The 18,481-nt window shown below is 47.8% G+C and overlaps 2 protein-coding genes across 7 annotated transcripts; one reads left to right on the forward strand and one right to left on the reverse strand.

Annotated features, from left to right (window-relative positions):
* The first annotated feature begins 1,745 nt into the window (after nucleotides 1-1,745).
* On the forward strand, nucleotides 1,746-16,210 carry LOC115545492 (hemicentin-1). 5 transcript variants are annotated; one of them, XM_030358743.1, is made up of 9 exons: nucleotides 1,746-2,204; nucleotides 2,288-2,662; nucleotides 3,223-3,489; nucleotides 4,011-4,385; nucleotides 4,947-5,213; nucleotides 5,725-6,099; nucleotides 6,656-6,922; nucleotides 15,303-15,569; nucleotides 16,050-16,210. In XM_030358743.1, exons 1-9 carry the CDS (start codon nucleotides 2,159-2,161, stop codon nucleotides 16,172-16,174), a joined length of 2,364 nt encoding a protein of 787 aa, XP_030214603.1. In that variant the 5' UTR covers nucleotides 1,746-2,158; the 3' UTR covers nucleotides 16,175-16,210. The 5 variants fall into 5 exon arrangements, with proteins under 5 accessions (XP_030214603.1, XP_030214604.1, XP_030214605.1 ...); XM_030358744.1 differs by lacking the exon at nucleotides 16,050-16,210 and adding an exon at nucleotides 14,663-14,888 and having other exon boundaries at nucleotides 1,758-2,204; nucleotides 15,303-15,482; XM_030358748.1 differs by lacking the exons at nucleotides 15,303-15,569; nucleotides 16,050-16,210 and adding exons at nucleotides 7,067-7,112; nucleotides 7,847-8,266 and having other exon boundaries at nucleotides 1,778-2,204.
* On the reverse strand, nucleotides 8,254-12,821 carry si:ch73-139j3.4 (CD82 antigen). 2 transcript variants are annotated; one of them, XM_030358807.1, is made up of 9 exons: nucleotides 12,711-12,821; nucleotides 12,290-12,439; nucleotides 11,734-11,812; nucleotides 11,251-11,363; nucleotides 10,815-10,889; nucleotides 10,601-10,705; nucleotides 9,570-9,743; nucleotides 9,012-9,095; nucleotides 8,254-8,786 (listed from the first exon to the last, which is right to left on the reverse strand). In XM_030358807.1, the coding sequence occupies exons 2-9, from the start codon at nucleotides 12,353-12,355 to the stop codon at nucleotides 8,514-8,516; spliced, it is 969 nt and encodes a 322-aa protein (XP_030214667.1). In that variant the 5' UTR covers nucleotides 12,356-12,439; nucleotides 12,711-12,821; the 3' UTR covers nucleotides 8,254-8,513. The 2 variants fall into 2 exon arrangements, with proteins under 2 accessions (XP_030214667.1, XP_030214668.1); XM_030358808.1 differs by having other exon boundaries at nucleotides 12,689-12,797.
* Nucleotides 16,211-18,481: the final 2,271 nt, after the last annotated feature.

The raw sequence follows: 18,481 nt of genomic DNA on the forward strand, positions 1-18,481 counted from the left end.
GGTGTTGACCACGGCAGGTTATACATCAATATAAACTCAAACTCCACTCAGGCTCTGCTCAGTGTCATTCATTATTTCACCTTTGTATATTTTGCCACTTATGTGTTGCACCTAGGAGCTGCTCAGTACAACCACAGTGCTTACTGGTGGACCCTGGGAGCTGACCAGTACAACCACAGTGTTTACTGGTGGGAGCTGGGAGCCGACCAGTACAACCACAGTGTTTACTGGTGGACCCTGGGAGCTGCCCAGTACAACCACAGTGTTTACTGGTGGACCCTGGGAGCTGACCAGTACAACCACAGTGTTTACTGGTGGACCCTGGGAGCCGACCAGTACAACCACAGTGTTTACTGGTGGACCCTGGGAGCTGCCCAGTACAACCACAGTGTTTACTGGTGGACCCTGGGAGCTGACCAGTACAACCACAGTGTTTGCTGGTGGGAGCTGGGAGCTGACCAGTACAACCACAGTGTTTACTGGTGGACCCTGGGAGCTGACCAGTACAACCACAGTGTTTACTGGTGGGAGCTGGGAGCTGACCAGTACAACCACAGTGTTTACTGGTGGACCCTGGGAGCTGACCAGTACAACCCAAGTGTTTACTGGTGGACCCTGGGAGCCGACCAGTATAACCACAGTGTTTACTGGTGGGAGCTGGGAGCTGACCAGTACAACCACAGTGTTTACTGGTGGACCCTGGGAGCTGCCCAGTACAACCACAGTGTTTACTGGTGGACCCTGGGAGCTGACCAGTACAACCACAGTGTTTACTGGTGGGAGCTGGGAGCTGACCAGTACAACCACAGTGTTTACTGGTGGGAGCTGGGAGCTGACCAGTACAACCACAGTGTTTACTGGTGGACCCTGGGAGCTGCCCAGTACAACCACAGTGTTTACTGGTGGACCCTGGGAGCTGACCAGTACAACCACAGTGTTTACTGGTGGACCCTGGTAGCCGACCAGTACAACCACAGTGTTTACTGGTGGACCCTGGGAGCTGCCCAGTACAACCACAGTGTTTACTGGTGGACCCTGGGAGCTGACCAGTACAACCACAGTGTTTACTGGTGGGAGCTGGGAGCTGACCAGTACAACCACAGTGTTTACTGGTGGGAGCTGGGAGCTGACCAGTACAACCACAGTGTTTACTGGTGGACCCTGGGAGCCGACCAGTGCAACCACAGTGTTTACTGGTGGACCCTGGGAGCCGACCAGTGCAACCACAGTGTTTACTGGTGGGAGCTGGCCAGCTATTTTCCATTCTAAGGTTAAGCTAGCTACCTCCGTACACTAGGACTACAAAGGACTACAGCGATAAAACCATCAGAGGCCCAGAATAGATCAGGGTGTTTGTGGGCGGCTCCCCTCTCCCCCACGCAGGTAACGACTCCGAGCTAGTCCGCCCACCCTCCCACTCAGCCCGGGGAGGCCGGCGCTGGTGGAGCCCCCACCGGCGCCCGCGCTGGTGGAGCCCCCACCGGCGCCGGCTGGTGGAGCCCCCACCGGCGCCGGCTGGTGGAGCACTGTCCGAGTGCGTTTTGTCGAGGTGGATCTTGAAACCACCTCAGTTCCCACGCTTCTCAGGTGCATCAGGTTAACACTCGCCGTGCGCGCGACGCGTGGACCGCATTAGTAGGCCTGTGGGGAATCTCTGGGTTGCACCACAACGAGACAGGACAAGATGAGAGGAAGACGAACAGCTGACAGCAGAGAGCCATTGCATGGAAGAAATGTGATTGGATAAACATTCTGTGTACTAGTGAGTATAGAGGGCGAGAGAGTTCAGCTAATTCTGGTTAAAAGTAATGGGTTTACTTTGGGGGGTAATGATATAAACAGATGAAACAATCAGCCAATAAGCCAGTATTTCTATGAGCAGGTCAACAGGCGGGTCCAGAGGAACCTAATGTAGATCGGATGTCATGTAAATGAGAGAGAGAGAAGGACTTTAAAGGGAAGTGTGGCTGGAGGCGATTGCAGAGAATATCTTAAGGTAGGAAGTTAAAAGTGAGGGCATTTCCTGTTGCCTTTCACAATCAGCCATCAGCGAACCAGCCCCAGCCCTGTCCTTAGTGGGCCATCAGGCGCGGGTCCACTTGTCTTCTTGGCTCCAGAGGAATAACCAGACAGACACTGAGAAGAAGCTACGGAGCAGATGAAGATGAATCCATGGACCCTCTCTGTGCTCCTGCTGCTAGCTGGTAAGCTGTAATGCTTCTCCTGTTTACTACCTGGAACGTGTATCTGGAACCCTGTTGTGACCCTGACTGTCTGCTTCCTCCAGGGCCGCTGGGGGCGGACCCTGACTGGCACGTGGAGTACCCCGACTCCTTCTGCGTGGTGGAGGGCTCCACCGCCACCATCCCCTGCAGCTTCACCCACCCCCTTGTCGACGTAAAGAAGGGCGGGGCCATTCTGCAGGTTAAGCGGGTGGCCTGGTGCCCCGATCCCCTGCTCTGCCACCGGTCCACGACCAACGTGTACGACAGCGGCAACGTCCGGGCCGACAGCCGGTTCCTGTACCTGGGGGACCTCGTCGGGAACTGCGCCCTGAAGATCAACAAGACGGTGAAACAGGACGCAAAGAGATACTACTTCCGCTTCGAGACCAAAGCCGATGGGTACACCGGACGGGAAGGAGTCACAGTCACAGTCACTAGTAAGTGTTACTTCTAGTACCGTCACTAGTTAATGTTACTTATGGTACTGTCCCTAGTCTAGACTTGGTTCCCATTGGGGAGGGATTAGTAGCTTCCTACTAATCCCTCTTTCATGAGATGCTTCAGGATGTCTTAGAAGACGCTTTGGATCAAAGGCATTTAATGATTCCTTGTATTTGCAAACTGACAGTGGTAAAATGTCAAATCATAGGAGATGAACACTTCAACTTCAGGGGGAATGCTGTCAAGTGTAATGGTTGTGGTCAAGTATAAAGGACTGAAAGAAAGGAAAAACACATTGCTGTCTTTCAATTGTGCATTTGTAATTTGTACAACAGGATCACAAATCACTCAACTTTTTCTGACCAGCAACGGCATCACACACAGCTAAGGCTAATGCAGCACTGCAGTACACCACCACACCAGCAGATGGCTCTAAAACACCAACAACTGCTCTATCATTTGGGAAACAAATCATAACTAATGAACAGTTTTCCATATCTTTTACACAAGCTGTACAGTTGGTTAAAAAACATCTGTCTCACTGTGTCTTCAACAGACGGAGAGGATGTGAAGGTCAGAAGCTCAATCACTGACCATGTGGTGAAAGAGGGCGGTCAGGTCACGCTCACCTGTACTTCAGCCTGCTCCTTCAACCAATTGGACGTCCACTGGTACAGAAATGGCCACACCCTATCAGAGACAGGCCCCGCCCTCCACCTCAGCGGTCTGACCAATGAGGACACAGGGGATTACACCTGCTCTCTTGACTCCAGCAGAAAGAAAAGCTCTGCGCCTTGGAGTCTATTGGTGGTGGAAGATGAAGGTGAGCCCCTCTGTGTTCAATAATGCACATGATAGTGGTCTCTCATTAGTGTGAATGCTGCATCAGCATCCAAACTCCAGATATAGAAATCTTTATTATTATTATTCTTCTTCTGCCCCTTTTTTGGTCTTCAACTCCTTCTGCATACTTTCAGCTACAGAAACCATTCAACTATCAACATGTTCAACCCTTTAACGACAGTATGGCTCTTGTTCAACTTTTTTCAACTTTTCCTTAAACTATTAAGCCTTATATACTTTAGCCTTTTGCAGTTGAAGACAAAGCAGGGACGGCGAAGCCGTCTGCCCATTCCATGACTTCAACTATTTCAGACTTTGAAACTTGGTCAATTTTTAACTGTTCAACTATTTTCGTGCATTAAAAAATATTACCACACTTTTATCTTCAAATTTATTTAAGCAGACTCTAATTTAAACTTATAAAGAGTCAACCGTTTTAGTTTATTACCTGGAACGTGTATCTGGAACCCTGTTGTGACCCTGACTGTCTGCTTCCTCCAGGGCCGCTGGGGGCGGGCCCTGACTGGCACGTGGAGTACCCTGACTCCTTCTGTGTGGTGGAGGGCTCCACCGCCACCATCCCCTGCAGCTTCACCCACCCCCTTGTCGACGTAAAGAAGGGCGGGGCCATTCTGCAGGTTAAGCGGGTGGCCTGGTGCCCCGATCCCCTGCTCTGCCACCAGTCCACGACCAACGTGTACGACAGCGGCAACGTCCGGGCCGACAGCCGGTTCCTGTACCTGGGGGACCTCATCGGGAACTGCGCCCTGAAGATCAACAAGACGGTGAAACAGGACGCAAAGAGATACTACTTCCGCTTCGAGACCAAAGCCGATGGGTACACCGGACGGGAAGGAGTCACAGTCACAGTCACTAGTAAGTGTTACTTCTAGTACCGTCACTAGTTAATGTTACTTATGGTACTGTCCCTAGTCTAGACTTGGTTCCCATTGGGGAGGGATGAGTAGCTTCCTACTCATCCCTCCTTCATGAGATGCTTCTGGATGTCTTAGAAGACACTTTGGATCAAAGGCATTTAATGATTCCTTGTATTTGCAAACTGACAGTGGTAAAAAGTCAAATCATAGGAGATGAACACTTCAACTTCAGGGGGAATGCTGTCAAGTGTAATGGTCATGGTCAAGTATAAAGGACTGAAAGAAAGGAAAAACACATTGCTGTCTTTCAATTGTGCATTTGTAATTTGTACAGCAGGATCACAAATCACGTCAACTTTTTCTGACCAGCAACGGCCTCACACACAGCTAAGGCTAATGCAGCCCTGCAGTACACCACCACACCAGCAGATGGCTCTAAAACACCAACAACTGCTCTATCATTTGGGAAACAAATCATAACTAATGAACAGTTTTCCATATCTTTTACACAAGCTGTACAGTTGGTTAAAGAACGTCCGTCTCACTGTGTCTTCAACAGATGGAGAGGATGTGAAGGTCAGAAGCTCCGTCACTGACCATGTGGTGAAAGAGGGCGGTCAGGTCACACTCACCTGTACCTCAGCCTGCTCCTTCAACCAATTGGACGTTCACTGGTACAGAAATGGCCACGCCCTATCAGAGACAGGCCCCGCCCTCCACCTCAGTGGTCTGACCAATGAGGACACAGGGGATTACACCTGCTCTCTTGACTCCAGTGGGCAGAAAACCTCTGCGCCTTGGAGTCTATTGGTGGTGAATGATGAAGGTGAGCCCCTCTGTGTTCAATAATGCAGTGGTCTCTCATTAGTGTGAATGCTGCATCAGCATCCAAACTCTAGATATTGAAATCTTTATTATTGTTATTCTTCTGCCCCTTTTTTGGTCTTCAACTCCTTCTGCATACTTTCAGCTACAGAAACCATTCAACTATCAACATGTTCAACACTTGAACGATAGTATGGCTCTTGTTCAACTTTTTTCAACTCTTCCTTAAACTATTAAGCTTTGTATACTTTAACCTTTTGCAGTTGAAGACAAAGCAGGGACGGCGAAGCCGTCTGCCCATTCTATGACTTCAACTATTTCAGACTTTGAAACTTGGTCAATTTTTAACTGTTCAACTATTTTCGTGCATTAAAAAAAATTACCACACTTTTATCTTCAAATATATTTAAGCAGACTCTAATTTAAACTTATAAAGAGTCAACCGTTTAAGTTTATTACCTGGAACGTGTATCTGGAACCCTGTTGTGACCCCGACTGTCTGCTTCCTCCAGGGCCGCTGGGGGCGGGCCCTGACTGGCACGTGGAGTACCCTGACTCCTTCTGCGTAGTGGAGGGCTCCACCGCCACCATCCCCTGCAGCTTCACCCACCCCCTTGTCGACGTAAAGAAGGGCGGGGCCATTCTGCAGGTTAAGCGGGTGGCCTGGTGCCCCGATCCCCTGCTCTGCCACCGGTCCACGACCAACGTGTACGACAGCGGCAACGTCCGGGCCGACAGCCGGTTCCTGTACCTGGGGGACCTCGTCGGGAACTGCGCCCTGAAGATCAACAAGACGGTGAAACAGGACGCAAAGAGATACTACTTCCGCTTCGAGACCAAAGCCGATGGGTACACCGGACGGGAAGGAGTCACAGTCACAGTCACTAGTAAGTGTTACTTCTAGTTCCGTCACTAGTTAATGTTATGGTACTGTCCCTAGTCTAGACTTGGTTCCCATTGGGGAGGGATTAGTAGCTTCCTACTAATCCCTCCTTCATGAGATGCTTCTGGATGGCTTAGAAGACACTTTGGATCAAAGGCATTTAATGATTCCTTGTATTTGCAAACTGACAGTGGTAAAATGTCAAATCATAGGAGATGAACACTTCAACTTCAGGGGGAATGCTGTCAAGTGTAATGGTCGTGGTCAAGTATAAAGGACTGAAAGAAAGGAAAAACACATTGCTGTCTTTCAATTGTGCATTTGTAATTTGTACAGCAGGATCACAAATCACTCAACTTTTTCTGACCAGCAACGGCATCACACACAGCTAAGGCTAATGCAGCTCTGCAGTACACCACCACACCAGCAGATGGCTCTAAAACACCAACAACTGCTCTATCATTTGGGAAACAAATCATAACTAATGAACAGTTTTCCATATCTTTTACACAAGCTGTACAGTTGGTTAAAGAACGTCCGTCTCACTGTGTCTTCAACAGGTGGAGAGGATGTGAAGGTCAGAAGCTCCGTCACTGACCATGTGGTGAAAGAGGGCGGTCAGGTCACACTCACCTGTACCTCAGCCTGCTCCTTCCACCAATTGGACGTCCACTGGTACAGAAATGGCCACGCCCTATCAGAGACAGGCCCCGCCCTCCACCTCAGCGGTATGACCAATGAGGACACAGGGTATTACACCTGCTCTCTTGACTCCAGCGGGCAGAAAAGCTCTGCGCCTTGGAGTCTATTGGTGGTGAATGATGAAGGTGAGCCCCTCTGTGTTCAATAATGCAGTGGTCTCTCATTAGTGTGAATGCTGCATCAGCATCCAAACTCTAGATATTGAAATCTTTATTATTGTTATTCTTCTGCCCCTTTTTTGGTCTTCAACTCCTTCTGCATACTTTCAGCTACAGAAACCATTCAACTATCAACATGTTCATCACTTTAACGACAGTATGGCTCTTGTTTAACTTTTTTCAACTCTTTCTTAAACTTTTAAGCTTCATCTTGTTTTGTTTTTTACAGGGGAAGTCACTTTCCAAGACTTGAAGACACAACTATTTCAGACTTTGCAACTTGGTCAATGTTTAACCGTTCAACTTTTTTCGTACATTAAAAAAAATCAGCACACTCTCATCTTCAAATTTATTTAAACAGACTTTAATTTAAACTTGTAAAGATTCAACTGTTTTAGTTTGATCCCGCAGTCTAGCATTATCTTATCTAAGATATTTTCATATTGTCTAACATTATCTAATCTAATGTAGTCTACTATAGTCTAACATTATCTAATGTAATATAGTCTAACATTATCTGGTCTACAATAGTCTAACATTATCTAATGTATAGTCTAACATTAACTTATCTAATATAGGCCATTACAGTCTAACATTATTTAATGTAATATAGTCTAACATTATCTTATCAAATATCTTCTATTATAGTCTAACATTATCTTATCTAATATTGTCTATTATAGTCATAATCTAATGTAATGTATCTACCATGATGTCGTCTATTCTAAGCTACCGTGGTTGTTGATCTGAGGGGGCGTGGCCAGGCGTCAGAGCCAACAAAGGGGCGTGGCTGATTGGCCGTGACCGAGCTGTGGGGGCTGAGGGTAAAGGATCAGTGATTAATACAATGAAACCATGATGCGACCCATGTGTGTTCTGCTCGCCCCTCAGGCACTGGGCCCCAGGGCGTCGGCCATCTCTACTGTCTGCCCTTCAGACCCTGACCTTCACAGGATCCAGGAGGCACGCCAGGGAATACCAGGCCTCTGCTTCTCCAGCGTCCTTCTCCTCCTAATGAGCCATTGGGAAGCACATCTGTGTCCCCAATGGTGTGATGTCATTCCAATGTTTCATCTCACTGTGTCATCTCATTGTATCATCCATGATGTCATTTCAGTGTGTCATCTCACTGTGTCATCTCACTGTGTCATCTCACTGTGTCATCTCACTGTATCATCTCACTGTATCATCAACGATCTCAGCCTGACAGTCTGACTGAGGACAGGTGGGTTCTGGGTAAATGCAGCTTCACTTTCCTTTGCTTCGCTTTTGTGGCCTGTGAGAAAATAAACATAAAATATATAGACATAATTTATTGTATGAATTTTTTTCAAATCAAACATTTTTAAATACATAATATTACATGGAAGTTTATTGTTTGAGCTAAACAAGACTTAAAGGTTGATTAATCCAAACATCTGTTAAAAACGACACCAAACATTTATTTAATTAAATTCCCGAACTGGTACAAGTAACCTCTACCTGGTTACCAGTACAGGTAACACGGTATCCTCTACCTGGTTACCAGTACAGGTAGGCTCATGGGACATGCACATGATCAATAGTACATTTGATTGTATCCTTGACCGTGTCTCTCATGTTCTGCGTATGGGTTCTGGGCGTTAGGGTAACCAGTGCTTTCTGTGTGTGGCGGTTCCGGGTCCCAATAGGCCCGGTTCTCCTCGCCGTAGAACCCGCCCTGGTCCTCACGGAGGTCGGGACCGGGGTCCGTCTGGTCCGGCTCCGGTTCCATAAGGACTCTGGAACCCTTGACCCGGGATTGTTGAGAAACAGCCTTGTAGAGATACACGGCCAGAATGATCTGTAGAACCTAGAGAGAGAGAGAGCGAGAGAGCGAGAGAGAGCGAGAGAGAGAGAGAGAGAGAGAGAGAGAGAGAGTGAGAAAGAGAGCGAGAGAGAGAGAGAGAGGTCCCTGTTTCAGTTTCCCTGGTGATGTCACTGTTTTTATAAATAACATTAAAAAATATATTCTGAGATGGCAATGTTTCCGGCCGCCTCATGAATATGCATTTCCAGCGTGCTTCCTGCTTGTTACCTGAAGGATAATGATGCTGGCGTCCATGGCAACAATAGTGAGAGCATTTTCCGCCAGCCAATCGGTGATCTTCTCTTTACAGCCCTGCGGAGTCAAACACCAGATGAACCATAACGCACCAGGGACACAAGACACATCTGAACGTGTGCATCACATTAATGTGTTCAAAATGACCTTTCTCCTACAAGATGACGTGTTGGTCGCTGTTCCTCCTGGGACGAGGAGCTTCCTCTCATAATGTAAAGGGTCAATGGACTGCATTATGTGGCGCTTTTATCCAAAGCGCTTAACAATATTGCCTGACCTTCACTTATTCTTACACACATTCACACCCCGACGGCGGAGTCAGCCCCGCAGGGCGACAGCCAGCTCGTCAGGAGCAGTCAGGGTGAGGCGTCTTGCTCAGGGACACCTCGACACTCGCACACCGAACCAGCAACCGAGCGGTTACCAAGCAACCCGCTCTAGGTCCTCAGCATCTGCTGCTCGTTGCGTAACGCTTGAACGTCATGTTCATTCATATGTTCTTCATACATGACGACGTGCTGGCCGCCGTACCTCCTGATACGAGTCGTTCCCTACTGACGCCCCAAATAGGGGGGGCTCCCCCCCAGGGCCAGACGGACAGGAAGTGTTGAAGCAGGCGCAGGGAAGCACGTCCTGATTGGTCAGATTCTGGATGTAAAGGTTCGTCTTCCAATCGTCCGGGCCCGTCCTGCCGCAGCACTTCTCCTGTGAACACATCACGACATCACTATGGTTACCTCACCACACATCAGCACATCACCATGGTTACCACGCCACACTCTCCTCAGAGCCGGGGCGCTTCTCCCATCTTTGCCGAGTCGTTACCCTGAAGAGCTTCTACACGTTGCCCGGGGTTACCACGATAACCGTTACCATGGCGATCTACGATGGCCCTTGGAAACGAGGGCCCCTTTTTAGATGGTATCCCAAATCCTGTGATTGAGATCCATTCATCGTCACCATGGTTACCACTTCTTCCTTGTATCCCGTCCGTCAGCACCATGGTGACTACAGCATCCTCCGTCCACCCCGTACGAGAAACATCCCCCTTTAAATCCAACGTCACCACGGTTACCCATCTGACACCAAGGTTACCCCATCTGTAACCATGGTTACCCATCTGACATCATGGTTACCCCATCAGACGCCATGGTTATCCATCTGACACCACGGTTACCCCATCTGACACCATGGTTACCCATCCGACACCATGGTTACCCATCTGACACAAAGGTTACCCCATCTGTCACCACGGTTACCCATCTGACACGAAGGTTACCCCATCTGTCACCATGGTTACCCATCTGTCACCATGGTTACCCCATCTGACACCAAGGTTACCCCATCTGACACCAAGGTTACCCCATCTGTCACCACGGTTATCCATCCGACACCATGGTTACCCATCGGACACCATGGTTACCCGTCTGTTTTTTACATCCCCCGACCTGCTGACCACGGCGTGCCCGTGGTCGCGCTCTCCCATTGGACGTCTCCATGACTACTGACCAGGGCTTGCCCGTGGTCGCGGTCTCCCATTGGACGTCTCCATGACTACTCACGGTGCGCTGTAGCTCGTCCAGCAGTCGGTCTGAGGCGGTCAGATCCCTGCCGCCTGCGTAGCTGATGATCATCTGGTCCACAGCCTCGTCCAGAGCCCCCTCGATCTGCCCCCCCACCACATCACACCCCCGCCTCCGATCAGCACAACGCTTCAGCACGTCGCTTCAGGGGGAAATAAACCCTGAACTCACCGTTGAAATAGACAATAAATACCTTTTTTTGACTTGTTAGCAAGACCAGGCTAATAAACAGCTGGCCAAGGATAAGCACGATGAGGAACGCCATGTACTGTCAACGACAGAAGGATACGAACCAATCAAACCACAGACACAATTAAGGTAGGCTACGCTAAACTATGCTAAGTTCGGCGAGGCTTTGATAGGCTAGGCTGGTCTATGCTAGGCTCGATTATTCTAGGCTATGCTAAAAAAGGTTAGGCTAAGTTATGATAGGCTAAGATATGCTAGGGTAAGATAGGCTAGGTTTGTCTTGGGCTCGGCTTGGGTAGGCTAAATAAACTATGTTAGGCAATGCTAAAATAGGCACATAAAGGACAGGGTAAGATAGGGTAGGCGGGTACAGTTTATGCCCTACTAAGTTTAGCTTAACCAAGCTAAGCGAGGCTAGGCTAAAGTGAAAGTGTCCCCACCAGCAGCAGCATGAGCCTGGCCTGGCAGTGAGCCGCGGCGTAGCCCAGAGCAGCGACGGCTAGCACCAGCAGGCCCACCAGGAACAGGCCTCCAGCCACGGTCTCCAGCTCATCTAACACACGCACGCACGCACGCACGCACGCACGCACGCACGCACGCACGCACGCACGCACGCACGCACAGATATACATGCAGGCAATACGCACGCATGCACGCACACACACACGCACACAAGCAGGCACCCACGCACGCACGCACATACACGCACACGGGCGAGCGCGGACACACACACACACACACACACACACACACACACACACACACACACACACACACACACACACACACACACACACACGCACACACACACACAACGTACTTTTGATGAATTATGAATACAAAATCATAACGTTTTAGAACCAAGTCCGTTTTAAACGTGATAATAATATGAACGAAGGAGGGTTTGGTTCGAGCTGGGTTACCAGAATGGATGTCCCTGAGAAGATTTCCAGTGTCGAAAAGGATCCACAAAGCACAGCCCAAGATGCTCGCACCCAGGATCTGGGGGCAGAAATCGCCATGACGACAATCGTGAGTGGTGTATTAGCTGAACTAATAATAATAATAATAATACATTTAATTTAGAGGCGCCTTTCAAGACACCCAAGGTCACCTTACAGAGCATATAGTCATCCCAACTAGGCAAGCATACACTGCACTACTACATAGCAGGCGATAAGACAGAGGGTATGTTGCTACCATGACAATTAGACAGCACGTGTGTTCTAGCCATGACAATTAGTTAGCAGGTGTGTTGTAACCATGGCGATTAGGCAGCAGGTGTGTTGTAGCCATGAGGATAAGACAGCAGGTGTGTTGTAACCATGGCGATTAGGCAGCAGGTGTGTTGTAACCATGGCGATTAGACAGCAGGTGTGTTGTAGCCATGAGGATTAGACAGCAGGTGTGTTGTAACCATGGCGATTAGGCAGCAGGTGTGTTGTAGCCATGGCGATTAGGCAGCAGGTGTGTTGTTACCAGGTAGAGACAGTTGCAGATGGTCAAGAGGAACTGGAACACATGGATCTTTTGCTCCAACTTCATGATGAAGAGCTAATGGTACGGTCTCTCTGCTGGTCTCTCTGTCCCTACTGGTCTCTCTGCACTGGTACGGTCTCTCTTGTCCACCTGCGATACCCAGTGCAAAGAAAACTCAGATTAACACACAAGGATAGACAGACATCGGTCAGGCACACATTCACACACACTCAAATACACACACACACACACACACACACACACACACACACACACACACACACACACACACACACACACACACACACACACACACGGACACACACACACACACACTGACACACAAACATACACAATACACACAGAATAAACAATACAGACATACATAAATATACATACATATTTGGGAACACACACACACCTGTAGTCCACCTCCTGCTCTCAGTCTTCGCGTCTGAACTGTTTCCTGAAGACTGGTTTCAGCACAAGGTCCACTTCCTTATAGTCTATTAATATTAACTCTCTCTCTGTCTTCTATTTCTGTACCTCTCTTCACCTCTCTCCCTCCCTCTCACTCATTACCTCCCCCCTCTCCCTCTCACTCCCCTTCACTACTCTCCCTCTCTCTCACTCTTTACCTCCCCCCTCTCCCTCCCACAATCCCCTTCACCTCTCTTTCTCACTGTTCAACCAAACATCTTTAAGCACGTGGAAAGTGAACAGAGTGTTTATGTACTTGAACACTTTAAAGGGACACTGTGTAAAAATTACTCCCATCTAGTGGTACAATTGTATATTGCATTCAAACTAATAGGGCTCGCTTGTTCAAAAACTACGGTGGGCAGTATGTGCCAAGAAGCTGTGTCATGACATCCAATACTACCTCATCGAGTCATTCGAGTGATGATGAGGTTCGTTATTTCAAACAAATGTATGGATGAGTCATTTATGAGTAAATACTCCTCGAGCAAGATAGTGAATTATTTCAGTCATCATTCACGCTGGCTCAGAGTGAAAACACGTTTGCATTTCCTGTACCACGTAGTGCTTTTTGTCCCTCTCGGCAGTTCATATACCGGAAAAACATGGAAGCCTCCATGAAGCTTACCCGTCCTATGTAACTACATATTAATTATTCTTCGCTCCGGAGGATTAGTGAGATTTTTGGCAGAGATAATTTTACACCAATGAGGACTTATTTATGAATGAATACGTTGATTTGAGGAAATAAATGACTTAAAATATTACACAGTCGCCCTTTAAGATGACTTAACCCTTATCCAACGTGCTTTATCCCTCCATGTCTTCAAAACCCTGACGACTTTCTGAGAACATCGACTGACTTTGACCCTTTGTGGCTCATAGCTCATCTGTAGAACACAAACACTTTGTTGTTTATGGCTCATCTGTTGAGCGCACACAATTTGTTGATTATGGCTCATCTCGTCGTCCTTACGAACGCACACACTGTGTTGATTTGTGATATCTAGGGTCTCTGATATATAACTACCATCAGAAATGATTCATGAAGGTAATTTTGTCCCATTTGGTCGTTTTCTATAGTAATACCATTTTTGATTGTCATGTAAATGAGAGAGGGAGAAGTGCAGATATATATGGACTTTAAAGCGATGTGAACTGAGGTTAGTGGCTATTGTAGAGAAAATATAAAAGGAGGAAGCTACATGTCAGGACATTTTGCTGTAGCCTTTCAAAATCAGCCAATCAGCCCTCCCCCTTTCTTTGAGACGGTTCTAAATAGACATTGAGAGGAAGCTACGGAGCAGATGAAGATGAATCCATGGACCCTCTCTGTGCTCCTGCTGCTAGCTGGTAAGCTGTAATGCTTCTTCTGTTTACTACCGGGAACGTGTCGGTAGACAAACTGGATCCAGCTGGCCTGCTGGCTCAACCTAGAGCTCTTTTTAGAGTCTAGTGGGACCTCAACTCTCAACTAGACACAGACAAAGAAGGACACAGATCAGTTTATCGTTCCATATGTTATCATAATAATAATAATAATATTGATGATAATAATAATGCATTGTTTTCTTAATGGGCCTCACCCCAAGAGCTTTCATAACATTAAATAAAAAAAACTTGATAGATAAAGTGTGAAATTAGATACGATAATATATAATTTATTATGCTTTATGATATGATATCAAATATTACATAATATGATTTAAAACCAAACGCATTCCAATATCAACGTCCCACCCTGACCTTCTCAGAGCGTCTTCACCATCAACCAGTCGCTCTCATTCTCACCATGACGGTGAAAAGCTCAACTTGGAGAGAGCATGACCTCATGTGAGACCCTCCCTTAGAACCGGGCTCCCTGTTGTGACCCCGACTGTCTGCTTCCTCCAGGGCCGCTGGGGGCGGACCCTGACTGGCACGTGGAGTACCCTGACTCCTTCTGCGTGGTGGAGGGCTCCACCGCCACCATCCCCTGCAGCTTCACCCACCCCAAGGTGCACAAAGAGACCCGCGTGGTGGTGGAGCGGGTGGAGGAAGGGACCAACGTACCGCTTCTGCTTCAAGACCAACAGCGGAGGGCACACCGGACGGAGAGGAGTCAGAGTCAACGTCACTGGGAAGTGTTACTTCTAGTACTGTTACTAGTTTGTGTAACTTCTATTTTCCCATTATATTAGTACTATAGGAAGAGACTAGACTTGGTTCCCATTGGGGAGGGATTAGTAGCTTCCTGTAGTCAACCTTGAGCAAGATGTCCTCACCCACCTGCTCCTCATGAGATGTTTCTGGATGTCCTCACCCACCTGCTCCTCATGAGATGTTTCTGGATGTCCTCACCCACCTGCTCCTCATGAGATGTTTCTGGATGTCCTGGAAGACGCTTTGGATCAAATGCATTTTATGATTCCTTGTATCTGCAAACCGACAGTGGTAAATAGTCAATGATAAGTGATGACCACTTCCACTGAAGGGTATATGCTGTCAATCTGTCCAGTTGTAAAGAACGTCCGTCTCACTGCGTCTTCAACAGGTGGAGAGGTTGTGAAGGTCAGAAGCTCCGTCACTGACCATGTGGTGAAAGAGGGCGGTCAGGTCACACTCACCTGTACCTCAGCCTGCTCCTTCCACCGATTGGACGTCCACTGGTACAGAAATGGCCACGCCCTATCAGAGACAGGCCCCGCCCTCCACCTCAGCTCTCTGACCAATAACAACACCGGGAATTACACCTGCTCTCTGGACTCCAGTGGGCAGAAAATCTCTGCGCCTTGGAGTCTATTGGTGTTGGTAGATGAAGGTGAGCCCCTCTCTGTTCACTAATGTCATGAGAGTGGTCCCTCATCTAATGTAATGTAGTGTATGATAGTCTAACATAATCTAATCTAGTATAGTCTATTTTAGTTTAAAACTATCTTATCTAATCTAGTATAGTCTTACGTTATCAAATGTTATGTACCGGCGGTACACAATAGTCTAATGTTATTCATTATAGTCTATGATGGTCTAACATTATCTAACGTAATAAAGTCTATGATAGTCTAATATTTTCTATTATAGTCTAGTATAATCTAACACTATCTAATGTAATATAGTCTTGTGTAATCTAACATTATCTATTATAGTCTAGTACAGTCTAACATTATCTGATATAGTCTATTATAGTCTAATATTATTTTTGATATAGTCTAGTATAGTCTAACTTTATCTGTTATGTTCTATGATAGTGTAACCTAATGACCGCTCCATCCATGGATGAATCCCTTGTGGTGTTCTCCAGGATTCCACAGGTCCGTCCACCTGGTGGTTGCCGTGGGGAAGGGCGTGGTGTTGGCGGTTCTCCTTCTCCTCCTGGCTGGGGTTGTCTTCGCTAAATGGTGCTCAAACAAAACCAATCAAATGTAAAGAAGCTGTTTGTCGATATGAGACATTGAAGTTGATAAAAGAAAACTATTTGTACGCGTAAAGATTTAAAGTGGATTGTGTCTTATCTGAGTCAGACTGAGAGACTCTGGGGCTGGTGGGGCTGCACACCTGTTGTGCGTTGGCTAGTCAATGCTCACAGGTTAAACCAGCCGTCACCACACACACTCAGGAGATCACCTAGATGGCAGCATGGATCACCATCTAAATGTGTCATGGACTTCGACATCCGCAATAAACTGGTTTGAACATCCTTACTCTGTGTCCTGTGACTTGAGGAGCCCGGTGAAAGCCACCTAGGTGGAGTGTGGTGGCCATCTTTAGGTAGAATGTGGTGGCCATCTTTAGGTACACTGGGGCGGCCATCTTTTGGTCGAGTATGGCGGCAATCTTTAGGTGGAGTGTGCGGCCATCTTTAGGAGAAGTGTGGCGGCCATCTTTAGGTGGAGGGGGTCGGCCATTTTTAGGTGGAGTTTGCGGCCATCTTTCGGAAGCGAGTTGTGGCAATCTTTGCCGGATCTTCTATTTCTATTGGATCATTAAAAAATGTAGCATCTCTCTGGCTTGCGGCTCCATATTGCCCTCACTACCTTAAAGGGGACCTATTATGCTTTTTCGACTTTTATGACCTTTAAACGTTTTTATAATGATTGATAGTCATGTTTAACCATACTAAAGTGTCAAATAATGACGTACATGCATTTCGACGTATTCCCTGCTGACTGGGGTGGCTGTGCAGAGCGTTAAATACTCTGACAACGTTTGCGATTCACTTGTTCACATTTCCGGGAAATCATCTACGTAGAGGCACTCCTGCCGCACCCCCATATGCCGGGTCAAATCTGCCCGCGCGCACGCTTCAAGGAAGGTAACCAATCACAACAGAGTTGGGTTGGCAGGAGGGGGGCGAGGGGGCGGAGAAGGACGAAGCCGAGCATTGACAGAGAAGGCTGAAAGCGCCCAGATGAGAGGAGGAAAATCTACATCATTTTTTGTGGATGGTTAAACATGACTATCAATCATTATAACAACGTTTATAGGTCATAAAAGTCGAAAAGCATAATAGGTCCCTTTTAACTCTTTTTGTATCACAGAATGAGGAAACACAAAAAAGAGGGGTTGGAGATGGACCAGTTCCACCTCCAACCATTAAGTAGTTCAGGGATTAGAAAAATAGTCATTTTCGCTATCTTTAAAATTCCTTTTTTATAGATAGACTGGTAGAACCAGACTAGCAGGCTCAATAAACAACCCAGCTGTTTTGTTTCAACCAGCAGGGCAGCAGGGCGCCCTGTCAGATGATAGCAGTGTTTAACCTGTGGTTTGTTGCCACTTCCCAGGCAGACTGTGTAACTGTGAGGCTGCAGGTGTGTCTGGAGACGCTGGGCGTGGAGGAAGAGACGCTGGAGGGAGTTCCAGCTCACCTGCGCCTCCCAGTGGCTGTGACCCGCTACTGGCTGAGGAGGGCCAGCCCTGAGCCGACGCTCCTCAAAGCTCTGCTGATGGTCATGGTCCAAGGAGAACTGAACCGACGGACAGGAGGGACAACAGGTAGGTAGCACATGATGTAACTTGATCACTCATTCACTCACTTAATTACTCCCCATCCTCCGGACGGTGTCGTGGCTCGCAGCTTCAACCAATGGCAGGCCTGCCTGAAGGACGGCTCCCAGCTCAACCTGCTGCTCTGCAAGCCTCTCCCTGAACCCCACTACGCCTGGTGAGACACCCAGACAGTACTGTTTCCATAGCGACACCATCACCCAAACAGTACGGCCTCAATAGTTACAACATCGACCAGACAGTACTGTTTCCATAGTAGCACCATCGCCTAGCCAGTAGTTAACATAGTAACACCATTACCCAGCAAGTATTGTTTACATAGTTACGTCACTGAGCTAGTCCTGTTTCCATAGTTTTAAGATAAGATAAAACAGTACTTTATTGGACGGGTTTGTCCAGGTTTGTACCAGGGCAGGCTGGTACACCAGCGGCAGAAGCAGCTCCTGAACTGGGAGCCAGAGGAGATGGGCTGGAGTGGAGCCACGTCAACGCGTCAAGAGGTTACGACCCCGCTGTCCTACCAATGCGGCAGGACGCTAAAATGAACGCTAAAACACAACCCAGTACCAGAACTCACTGGTTCTTATTTCTGGACCAGCGTGGAGTTGGAGCCTGTTCGTCCCGCCCGGAGCCAGGATTATTTACGTGGAAAAGCCAAGAACCGGTTCGAGATCGGCACTGGCTTTGATTGGTGGAAAAGGGTTTCTTCGTGTTTCTTCCGCAACA

The sequence above is a fragment of the Gadus morhua genome, chromosome 6 (assembly GCF_902167405.1).
Source record: "Gadus morhua chromosome 6, gadMor3.0, whole genome shotgun sequence".
Lineage (NCBI taxonomy): Eukaryota > Metazoa > Chordata > Actinopteri > Gadiformes > Gadidae > Gadus > Gadus morhua.